The sequence below is a fragment of the Mytilus edulis genome, chromosome 8, assembly GCF_963676685.1.
Source record: "Mytilus edulis chromosome 8, xbMytEdul2.2, whole genome shotgun sequence".
Lineage (NCBI taxonomy): Eukaryota > Metazoa > Mollusca > Bivalvia > Mytilida > Mytilidae > Mytilus > Mytilus edulis.
Genome location: NC_092351.1, coordinates 90317336 through 90330105, shown reverse-complemented (window position 1 = coordinate 90330105; position 12770 = coordinate 90317336). Strand labels below are relative to the sequence as shown.

Sequence of the window (12770 nt, the reverse complement as noted above, 5' to 3'; positions counted from 1 at the left end):
CAGATGGACCAACAGACAGAGTGAAGGAGAGCAAACTTTTGACTTTGTCCTACAAGAAACAGACTGACAGATGGACCAACAGACAGAGTGAAGGAGAGGAAACCTTTGACTTTGTCCTACAAGAAACAGACTGACAGATGGACCAACAGACAGAGTGAAGGAGAGCAAACTTTTGACTTTGTCCTACAAGAAACAGACTGACAGATGGACCAACAGACAGAGTGAAGGAGAGACTGACAGATGGACCAACAGACAGAGTGAAGGAGAGACTGACAGATGGACCAACAGACAGAGTGAAGGAGAGCAAACTTTTGACTTTGTCCTACAAGAAACAGACTGACAGATGGACCAACAGACAGAGTGAAGGAGAGGAAACCTTTGACTTTGTCCTACAAGAAACAGACTGACAGATGGACCAACAGACAGAGTGAAGGAGAGAAAACCTTTGACTTTGTCCTACAAGAAACAGACTGACAGATGGACCAACAGACAGAGTGAAGGAGAGGAAACCTTTGACTTTGTCCTACAAGAAACAGACTGACAGATGGACCAACAGACAGAGTGAAGGAGAGCAAACATTTGACTTTGTCCTACAAGAAACAGACTGACAGATGGACCAACAGACAGAGTGAAGGAGAGGAAACCTTTGACTTTGTCCTACAAGATACAGACTGACAGATGGACCAACAGACAGAGTGAAGGAGAGAAAACCTTTGACTTTGTCCTACAAGAAACAGACTGACAGATGGACCAAAAGACAGAGTGAAGGAGAGAAAACCTTTGACTTTGTCCTACAAGAAACAGACTGACAGATGGACCAACAGACAGAGTGAAGGAGAGCAAACATTTGACTTTGTCCTACAAGAAACAGACTGACAGATGGACCAACAGACAGAGTGAAGGAGAGAAAACCTTTGACTTTGTCCTACAAGAAACAGACTGACAGATGGACCAACAGACAGAGTGAAGGAGAGAAAACCTTTGACTTTGTCCTACAAGAAACAGACTGACAGATGGACCAACAGACAGAGTGAAGGAGAGGAAACCTTTGACTTTGTCCTACAAGAAACAGACTGACAGATGGACCAACAGACAGAGTGAAGGAGAGGAAACCTTTGACTTTGTCCTACAAGAAACAGACTGACAGATGGACCAACAGACAGAGTGAAGGAGAGCAAACCTTTGACTTTGTCCTACAAGAAACAGACTGACAGATGGACCAACAGACAGAGTGAAGGAGAGCAAACTTTTGACTTTGTCCTACAAGAAACAGACTGACAGATGGACCAACAGACAGAGTAAAGGAGAGCAAACATTTGACTTTGTCCTACAAGAAACAGACTGACAGATGGACCAACAGACAGAGTGAAGGAGAGCAAACTTTTGACTTTGTCCTACAAGAAACAGACTGACAGATGGACCAACAGACAGAGTAAAGGAGAGCAAACATTTGACTTTGTCCTACAAGAAACAGACTGACAGATGGACCAACAGACAGAGTGAAGGAGAGAAAACCTTTGACTTTGTCCTACAAGAAACAGACTGACAGATGGACCAACAGACAGAGTGAAGGAGAGCAAACCTTTGACTTTGTCCTACAAGAAACAGACTGACAGATGGACCAACAGACAGAGTGAAGGAGAGGAAACCTTTGACTTTGTCCTACAAGAAACAGACTGACAGATGGACCAACAGACAGAGTGAAGGAGAGAAAACCTTTGACTTTGTCCTACAAGAAACAGACTGACAGATGGACCAACAGACAGAGTGAAGGAGAGGAAACCTTTGACTTTGTCCTACAAGAAACAGACTGACAGATGGACCAACAGACAGAGTGAAGGAGAGCAAACCTTTGACTTTGTCCTACAAGAAACAGACTGACAGATGGACCAACAGACAGAGTGAAGGAGAGGAAACCTTTGACTTTGTCCTACAAGAAACAGACTGACAGATGGACCAACAGACAGAGTGAAGGAGAGAAAACCTTTGACTTTGTCCTACAAGAAACAGACTGACAGATGGACCAACAGACAGAGTGAAGGAGAGGAAACCTTTGACTTTGTCCTACAAGAAACAGACTGACAGATGGACCAACAGACAGAGTGAAGGAGAGAAAACCTTTGTCCTACAAGAAACAGACTGACAGATGGACCAACAGACAGAGTGAAGGAGAGGAAACCTTTGACTTTGTCCTACAAGAAACAGACTGACAGATGGACCAACAGACAGAGTGAAGGAGAGGAAACCTTTGACTTTGTCCTACAAGAAACAGACTGACAGATGGACCAACAGACAGAGTGAAGGAGAGGAAACCTTTGACTTTGTCCTACAAGAAACAGACTGACAGATGGACCAACAGACAGAGTGAAGGAGAGAAAACCTTTGACTTTGTCCTACAAGAAACAGACTGACAGATGGACCAACAGACAGAGTGAAGGAGAGAAAACCTTTGACTTTGTCCTACAAGAAACAGACTGACAGATGGACCAACAGACAGAGTGAAGGAGAGAAAACCTTTGACTTTGTCCTACAAGAAACAGACTGACAGATGGACCAACAGACAGAGTGAAGGAGAGCAAACCTTTGACTTTGTCCTACAAGAAACAGACTGACAGATGGACCAACAGACAGAGTGAAGGAGAGAAAACCTTTGACTTTGTCCTACAAGAAACAGACTGACAGATGGACCAACAGACAGAGTGAAGGAGAGCAAACCTTTGACTTTGTCCTACAAGAAACAGACTGACAGATGGACCAACAGACAGAGTGAAGGAGAGCAAACCTTTGACTTTGTCCTACAAGAAACAGACTGACAGATGGACCAACAGACAGAGTGAAGGAGAGAAAACCTTTGACTTTGTCCTACAAGAAACAGACTGACAGATGGACCAACAGACAGAGTGAAGGAGAGCAAACTTTTGACTTTGTCCTACAAGAAACAGACTGACAGATGGACCAACAGACAGAGTGAAGGAGAGAAAACCTTTGACTTTGTCCTACAAGAAACAGACTGACAGATGGACCAACAGACAGAGTGAAGGAGAGAAAACCTTTGACTTTGTCCTACAAGAAACAGACTGACAGATGGACCAACAGACAGAGTGAAGGAGAGAAAACCTTTGACTTTGTCCTACAAGAAACAGACTGACAGATGGACCAACAGACAGAGTGAAGGAGAGAAAACCTTTGACTTTGTCCTACAAGAAACAGACTGACAGATGGACCAACAGACAGAGTGAAGGAGAGAAAACCTTTGACTTTGTCCTACAAGAAACCAGACTGACAGATGGACCAACAGACAGAGTGAAGGAGAGCAAACCTTTGACTTTGTCCTACAAGAAACAGACTGACAGATGGACCAACAGACAGAGTGAAGGAGAGAAAACCTTTGACTTTGTCAGACTGACAGATGGACCAACAGAGTGAAGGAGAGAAAACCTTTGACTTTGTCCTACAAGAAACAGACTGACAGATGGACCAACAGACAGAGTGAAGGAGAGCAAACTTTTGACTTTGTCCTACAAGAAACAGACTGACAGATGGACCAACAGACAGAGTGAAGGAGAGAAAACCTTTGACTTTGTCCTACAAGAAACCAGACTGACAGATGGACCAACAGACAGAGTGAAGGAGAGCAAACCTTTGACTTTGTCCTACAAGAAACAGACTGACAGATGGACCAACAGACAGAGTGAAGGAGAGAAAACCTTTGACTTTGTCCTACAAGAAACAGACTGACAGATGGACCAACAGACAGAGTGAAGGAGAGAAAACCTTTGACTTTGTCCTACAAGAAACAGACTGACAGATGGACCAACAGACAGAGTGAAGGAGAGAAAACCTTTGACTTTGTCCTACAAGAAACAGACTGACAGATGGACCAACAGACAGAGTGAAGGAGAGAAAACCTTTGACTTTGTCAGACTGACAGATGGACCAACAGACAGAGTGAAGGAGAGAAAACCTTTGACTTTGTCCTACAAGAAACAGACTGACAGATGGACCAACAGACAGAGTGAAGGAGAGCAAACTTTTGACTTTGTCCTACAAGAAACAGACTGACAGATGGACCAACAGACAGAGTGAAGGAGAGAAAACCTTTGACTTTGTCCTACAAGAAACCAGACTGACAGATGGACCAACAGACAGAGTGAAGGAGAGAAAACCTTTGACTTTGTCCTACAAGAAACAGACTGACAGATGGACCAACAGACAGAGTGAAGGAGAGAAAACCTTTGACTTTGTCCTACAAGAAACCAGACTGACAGATGGACCAACAGACAGAGTGAAGGAGAGAAAACCTTTGACTTTGTCCTACAAGATACAGACTGACAGATGGACCAACAGACAGAGTGAAGGAGAGAAAACCTTTGACTTTGTCCTACAAGAAACAGACTGACAGATGGACCAACAGACAGAGTGAAGGAGAGCAAACCTTTGACTTTGTCCTACAAGAAACAGACTGACAGATGGACCAACAGACAGAGTGAAGGAGAGAAAACCTTTGACTTTGTCCTACAAGAAACAGACTGACAGATGGACCAACAGACAGAGTGAAGGAGAGGAAACCTTTGACTTTGTCCTACAAGAAACAGACTGACAGATGGACCAACAGACAGAGTGAAGGAGAGAAAACCTTTGACTTTGTCCTACAAGAAACAGACTGACAGATGGACCAACAGACAGAGTGAAGGAGAGCAAACATTTGACTTTGTCCTACAAGAAACAGACTGACAGATGGACCAACAGACAGAGTGAAGGAGAGGAAACCTTTGTCCTACAAGAAACAGACTGACAGATGGACCAACAGACAGAGTGAAGGAGAGGAAACCTTTGACTTTGTCCTACAAGAAACAGACTGACAGATGGACCAACAGACAGAGTGAAGGAGAGGAAACCTTTGTCCTACAAGAAACAGACTGACAGATGGACCAACAGACAGAGTGAAGGAGAGAAAACCTTTGACTTTGTCCTACAAGAAACAGACTGACAGATGGACCAACAGACAGAGTAAAGGAGAGAAAACCTTTGACTTTGTCCTACAAGAAACAGACTGACAGATGGACCAAAAGACAGAGTGAAGGAGAGAAAACCTTTGACTTTGTCCTACAAGAAACAGACTGACAGATGGACCAACAGACAGAGTGAAGGAGAGGAAACCTTTGACTTTGTCCTACAAGAAACCAGACTGACAGATGGACCAACAGACAGAGTGAAGGAGAGGAAACCTTTGACTTTGTCCTACAAGAAACCAGACTGACAGATGGACCAACAGACAGAGTGAAGGAGAGGAAACCTTTGACTTTGTCCTACAAGAAACCAGACTGACAGATGGACCAACAGACAGAGTGAAGGAGAGGAAACCTTTGACTTTGTCCTACAAGAAACAGACTGACAGATGGACCAACAGACAGAGTGAAGGAGAGGAAACCTTTGACTTTGTCCTACAAGAAACAGACTGACAGATGGACCAACAGACAGAGTGAAGGAGAGGAAACCTTTGACTTTGTCCTACAAGAAACATATATAAAGCACCATATTATCCTGGTGATAAACAACACTCTTAAATCAAAATCTTACCCCAAAAAAATCATCCAATTTTTAACATTGTTCATATTACTTTGAAGTATTTGGACAATAAGCCATAAAGATTATGCATACTTTCCTCATTCTGATTCACACTAAGCAAATAAATTGACTAAGTCATAGACATAAGAAGACAACACCAGAGTAAAGAACAGGTACTTCACATCTAGCAAATAACTTGACTAAGTCATAGACATAAGAAGACAACAGCAGAGTAAAGAACAGGTACTTCATATCTAGCAAATAACTTGACTATGTCTGAGATTTGGAAAAGAATATAACTAATGCATGAACTGAAATACAAAACAAAATAATAATTAAGAACAGGTATTTCACATCAACTTGAAATAAGATGACTGTCTTGTACTTATTGAGAAAACAATAGGATAAAGTGCATTTAATGAAAAAATGTTCATATACAAAATAAATAATACAGACATTTAAACAAATAATTGTCAATAGCTCTATCCTGAAAGTCATTTATTTGTATTCTATTTAAAATCAAGTGTAATGTGTTCTAAAATTAATTGTGGTATAGTTACAGGTATTCCTTAGCCAAGAGGAATATGTTCTTGGATCAAAATGGTTTTCCAGACAGTCTAGTCTTATTATCTGTAATTCAAATTGCATCCTATTCCCGACTTTCGACTGAATGTTGATTTGGATGGTTGATGGGTGCATAGCATGAGATGCATATCCCGTCAACAAAACCTCTTTCGCTCCTTTTACGGTTCATGAAATTCCTACAGTTTTTGTTGGTTAGTTTCATTTGTCTCTAATTGGAATATTAAAATATATTATAAGCTTCTCAGCAACATAGATTATTTAATTCTATTTCACATGAGTGCTTAAAGAGTATTGATGATACCAACTATAACAAACACATCACTGATTAAAATAATAAACCTAAAAACACTTTTGAACAACAGGGCTCAACTTAATATCTCAAAAAGTCACAATTGCAATAAGTCGACGCATCCTCCTCTGAAGAATGAGATTTGGTGATTGGGGAATTGATGTTTAGCTGTTTTTACTGCAAATTAAATAAAGGATGAGTATGGCCTGTACAGTCTAAATTGTTATTGTGATATCATTGTAATAATACACAGATAATTCCCCCATGTCCGTCTCTCATGTAGAGCCTCCATCCTGCCTTCCCATGGTCAGAATCACTGAAGTCATGGTCACTGTTCTCAGGTAGATAAACAGTCAGAAATGACCTTGGTCCATGTCCTAAACACAGGAGAACCTGCTTAAGCTGACCATCATGGAGGTAGTGATACAAGTTTTCTCTGTAATTTTGATTTGTTTGAAAGTGTTGGGTTACTGTCAGTAAAAATCCAACTACAAATAAAAAGAGAAAACAATTATATTGTAAGTCTTATTTTGAGACAAACATAAACAATAAATACATATTGATATGTTCTCAATACTAGTCCATTTTCTATGATTCTTAAAGGGGCATTAGTTGTAAATTTTCTATTAATAGATTTGACTCAAATTCTCATATTTGATTTATAATTTAGAAATCTTAATGATAAAAAGTATTTAATAAACAATTTACACTGCATTGGGTTGAAAATATGTATCAACATTTCAACAGTCATATAACCCGATATAATATAAACATAAAATATATATAAATAAATAGATAGCAAACACCTGCAATTGGAATTTTCTCGGTCTGTTTAATTTCATAATATTGCGCTTAAAAAATATGTTTAACATAATTTTTACCTGTATAAGAGTGAGTTTTTGTGATTCGAATAAGTCAATAATGATTTACAAAATGTACCCTTGTTTCACATTCTTTCCTTTAAATAACTGAACACTTCTAATTCACATGAAACTAATCCCTAGCTAAGATTAAATTGAAGGTCACATGAACAAGGATTCAATGAGATGGAATCATCACTTGCAAGTGAATAACTCATCATCAATGTTTCTTAGCTTATTTTGAAACAAGAATGTGTCCATAGTACACGGATGCCCCACTCGCACTATCATTTTACATGTTCACTGGACTGTGAAATTGGGGTCAATAATTTAATTTGGCATTAAAATTAGAAAGATCATATCATAGTTAACATGTGTACTAAGTTTCAAGATTGGACTTCAATTTCATCAAAAACTACCTCGACCAAAAACTTTAACCTGAGCTTCACACTATCTTCTTTTTTGTTCAGTGGACCATGAAATTGGAGTCAATACTTTAATTTGACATTAAAATTAGAAAGATCATATCATAGGGAACATGTGTACTAAGTTTCAAATTAATTGGACTTCAACCTCATCAAAAACTACCTCGTCCAAAAACTTTAACCTGAAGCGGGACGAACCAACGGACGAACGAACGGACGAACGGAGGCACAGACCAGAAAACATAATGCCCCTCTACTATCGTAGGTGGGGCATAAAAATTGAACTAAACTCAATTCTAAAGGCAAATTATCATTTCACTTTTTCACTTTCATTTATGATTGAACAGGAAAACAAAATCACATATTTTCTTTTTTTTTTATATCTCATAGGTTATGCCCCTTTAAAGGGTGGTTCTGATATATCTTTTGGGTTATCTTTACTCTCAATCAATCAGTAATTTTGCATTATTTGAAATTATTTGAAAAAGAAATTAAAATATTTCTTTTTGTCCAACCAGAATATATACCTGTTTCGTTGATAAAGTGTATTTCTTTAGGATGTCCTGCCAGTGTTATTGACTGTGTTATTTCGACTACTGCATCAGAATTTATTGTCTCCCTGTAATAATAGGATTTGTATGATTTTAAACCACATGGAATATTTTCCTGACCCTTTAATTACATAACATATAGTAACATTTACAAATCGGATTAACAAACAAGTATCAAGTGATTATCTTCCTTCTTAGAGATTATTTCCTTTGGCCTGTATCACATAAATAACATTGATGGTACCAATTTGCTTTGGCCTGTATCACATTAATAACATTGATGGTACCAATTTGCTTTGGCCTGTATCACATTAATAACATTGATGGTACCAATTTTCCTGCAACAGATGCGCATTTTGACAATACATGTCTCTTCAGTGATGCTCGTGGCCAAAATATTTGAAATCCAAAGCTTATATAAAAGATGAAGAGCTATAATCCTAAAGATCCAAAATCCGTGAAAGGAATCAGACTTCTGCATGAGGGAGATACATTCCTTAATTTATAATAATTTATAACATTTTGTAACAGGAAATTTTAATAACACAAAAAAATCTGTATTTTCATGCCAGTAACGAAGTACTGGTTACTGGGCTGGTGATACCCTCGGAGACTAACAGCCCACCAGCAGAGGCATCAATCCAGTGGTAGTAATAACATTAACGGTACCAATTTTCCTACACCTGTATATTGGTGGAATAGTAAGATTTGAAAGTATTAAAAATATTTGTGGAAGTGCAGCATTTTGTCTGTAACACAAATTTATTTATTAAAGTTTTGCAAACTTAAATAAAACAGTAGAACTTTAAAACTTGAATGATAATAAGGTACCTGTGAATCTTTAGAACAAGCAGTAGATTATCCACAGCAATGGCAGCTCTCGTATAAGTCCTGCCAATGTCATTAGTGAAACTGCCTTCTCCAACAACTTTAAAGGTCGTGAATTTTATTTTGTCTAGAATTTTTAAGTCGTCTTTCTCCCAAAAGTTGTTATCAAGAGGCCTAAAAAGTAAAACAAGATATTTTAACAATAACATTTTTCAAGCCTCATATATTTTGAAAAAGATTTTAAGGAGTTTTTTTGTCCTTAATATATTTCTCTAAGCTTGGGCACAGGACCAATATGCTCAAGCAGGTCAGGGAATAAAACTTTATTGCCCAAAGCTTATAATGACATTCCACTAGCCCAACAGGTACTAGTGCTTGCCTGATACTTCTAGGCTTCACAGATCAGAGTATGCTGATTCATAGTGTCTATTATTTTAAATCGGCCAATGCTTATTACCAACAATGTTTAACATACTGGTAGCCAGCATAATCACTTATTGATAAATATTAAAATGCTACAATAAATATTGCAGTGTAAGCCAACTCAGAGGCCAGATATCTTTAATTTCTATCATAGTATTTATTCTAACACATTTAAGTGAGGAAATTATTGGAAATGCTTTGGGTTGATAAACTTAATGGTAGTAAATGAGGGCGATCAACAAATTTAACCTTCCCTGAGGTTGTCAGCAGAACCAATACTTACTTGTTCAGTATAGGACTTAATGGTAGTAAAGAGGGAAGATCAACAAATTTAACCTCCCCTGATGTTGTTAGAAGAACCAATACTTACTTGTTCAGTATAGGACTTAATGGTAGTAAAGAGGACAATCAACAAATTTAACCTTCCCTGAGGTTGTCAGGAGAACCAATACTTACTTGTTCAGTATAGGACTTAATGGTAGTAAAGAGGGAAGATCAACAAATTTAACCTTTCCTGAGGTTGTCAGGAGAACCAATACTTACTTGTTCAGTATAGGACTTAATGGTAGTAAAGAGGGAAGATCAACAAATTTAACCTCCCCTGAGTTTGTCAGGAGAACCAATACTTACTTGTTCAGTATAGGACTTAATGGTAGTAAAGAGGGAAGATCAACAAATTTAACCTCCCCTGATGTTGTTAGGAGAACCAATACTTACTTGTTCAGTATAGGACTTAATGGTAGTAAAGAGGGAAGATCAACAAATTTAACCTTCCCTGAGGTTGTCAGGAGAACCAATACTTACTTGTTCAGTATAGGACTTAATGGTAGTAAAGAGGGAAGATCAACAAATTTAACCTCCCCTGATGTTGTTAGAAGAACCAATACTTACTTGTTCAGTATAGGACTTAATGGTAGTAAAGAGGACAATCAACAAATTTAACCTACCCTGAGGTTGTCAGGAGAACCAATACTTACTTGTTCAGTATAGGACTTAATGGTAGTAAAGAGGGAAGATCAACAAATTTAACCTTTCCTGAGGTTGTCAGGAGAACCAATACTTACTTGTTCAGTATAGGACTTAATGGTAGTAAAGAGGGAAGATCAACAAATTTAACCTCTCCTGAGTTTGTCAGGAGAACCAATACTTACTTGTTCAGTATAGGACTTAATGGTAGTAAAGAGGGAAGATCAACAAATTTAACCTTCCCTGAGGTTGTCAGGAGAACCAATACTTACTTGTTCAGTATAGGACTTAATGGTAGTAAAGAGGACAATCAACAAATTTAACCTTCCCTGAGGTTGTCAGGAGAACCAATACTTACTTGTTCAGTATAGGACTTAATGGTAGTAAAGAGGGAAGATCAACAAATTTAACCTCCCCTGATGTTGTTAGGAGAACCAATACTTACTTGTTCAGTATAGGACTTAATGGTAGTAAAGAGGGAAGATCAACAAATTTAACCTTCCCTGAGGTTGTCAGGAGAACCAATACTTACTTGTTCAGTATAGGACTTAATGGTAGTAAAGAGGGAAGATCAACAAATTTAACCTTCCCTGGGGTTGTCAGGAGAACCAATACTTACTTGTTCAGTATAGGACTTAATGGTAGTAAAGAGGGAAGATCAACAAATTTAACCTCCCCTGATGTTGTTAGGAGAGCCAATACTTACTTGTTCAGTATAGGACTTAATGGTAGTAAAGAGGGAAGATCAACAAATTTAACCTCCCCTGATGTTGTTAGAAGAACCAATACTTACTTGTTCAGTATAGGACTTAATGGTAGTAAAGAGGGAAGATCAACAAATTTAACCTTCCCTGAGGTTGTCAGGAGAACCAATACTTACTTGTTCAGTATAGGACTTAATGGTAGTAAAGAGGGAAGATCAACAAATTTAACCTCCCCTGATGTTGTTAGGAGAACCAATACTTACTTGTTCAGTATAGGACTTAATGGTAGTAAAGAGGGAAGATCAACAAATTTAACCTCCCCTGATGTTGTTAGGAGAACCAATATATCTGCCACAGAACCCATGCTGAACATTTCTCCTAAGTAATCTACTTCATTCCGGAAACCATTGCAAGAACTTAACAACCTGTGTAATAAAAAATAACACTTGAAATGTATGCTGTTTTTAGAGTTAACATGTGATATCAAAATGACTAGGGACTAACTGTGTGTGAGTGTTGTCGAGTATATAGGTCAATCGGTATAAGTTTCCAACTGATAAATTGATAACAAGCAACCCTTTTTTTTTTACAAAATTTCTACTTGTGGGTACAAATTTTTGGGATTGTGTTAAAGTGGAAGTTGATCTGTATTTTATAAGCTAAAAGCAAATCACATGCTACATTGATGAAAATTAATATTCTAATAGTTTCTAATAGTTTGCTCAGAAAACAATAAGGTTTTTGTGTATTTAGGATATAATTTAATCAAAGTACTGACACACTGTTTACTCAGTAGACTATGAGATATGTGTGTATTTGTTATCTCAACTAAAGTACTGACACAACACTCAGTAGACTGTGTGGTTTGCATATATTTGTGATATATGACAAAGAATGACACACTGTTTACTCAGTAGACAATAAGATTTTCTATTGTAAGCAAACTTACATATTACTCATGGTCAGACTATACACATTACTCTCATGAGTTATAGGATCCATCTGTTTTGTATCAGTCAGAAGTTTGGTACGTAAACTATCATTAATCATTTCACCATGCCTGTCATATGTCAGATAATACCTGTAAATAACATCAAACATGCAATAAAAATAACAATTATACATCATAAAAGAACAGTACAAAACATTTCCTAGTTTAAAAAAAATGTTCAATAGATTAAATAACCAGATGCTCCGCAGGGCGTAGCTTTATACGACCGCAGAGGTTGAACCCTGAACGGTCGGGGCAAGTATGGACACAACATTCAAGCTGGATTCAGCTCTAAATTTGGATTGTGATTAAATAGTTGACACAGCATTTGTTTCTGACACAGAATGAATGTGTTCTAATGAACTTAAAATTTTTGTTTTCTCTTAGAGCAATTCACTATGCTGTTGAATATTAATCCTCTCAAAAAAATGTTTGAAGAAATTTTCTTTTTTATTTATGAAATTTCAAATGAGAAAAATTGAACCCAATTTTTTTAATCACATCCCCCTTTCCCTTATTCCAAAACTAATCTCAATTAAAATTTCTAATGGAGTTTGCAACAATAACTACTCATTTAAAT

General features: G+C 37.8%; 1 protein-coding gene across 2 annotated transcripts in view; it reads right to left on the bottom strand.

The window, feature by feature from the left end:
• Positions 1–5968: 5968 nt before the first annotated feature.
• LOC139486612 (uncharacterized) overlaps positions 5969–12770 on the bottom strand; it is an 80056-nt gene continuing 73254 nt past the window's right edge. For both annotated transcript variants that reach the window (XM_071271539.1, XM_071271540.1), the window contains exons 15-19: positions 12149–12280; positions 11463–11624; positions 9110–9280; positions 8255–8346; positions 5969–6930 (exon numbers count right to left, since the gene is read on the bottom strand). In XM_071271539.1, the coding sequence (XP_071127640.1) occupies positions 6677–6930; positions 8255–8346; positions 9110–9280; positions 11463–11624; positions 12149–12280 (811 nt within the window). In that variant the 3' untranslated portion in view covers positions 5969–6676. The remainder of the gene's footprint in view (positions 6931–8254; positions 8347–9109; positions 9281–11462; positions 11625–12148; positions 12281–12770) is intronic.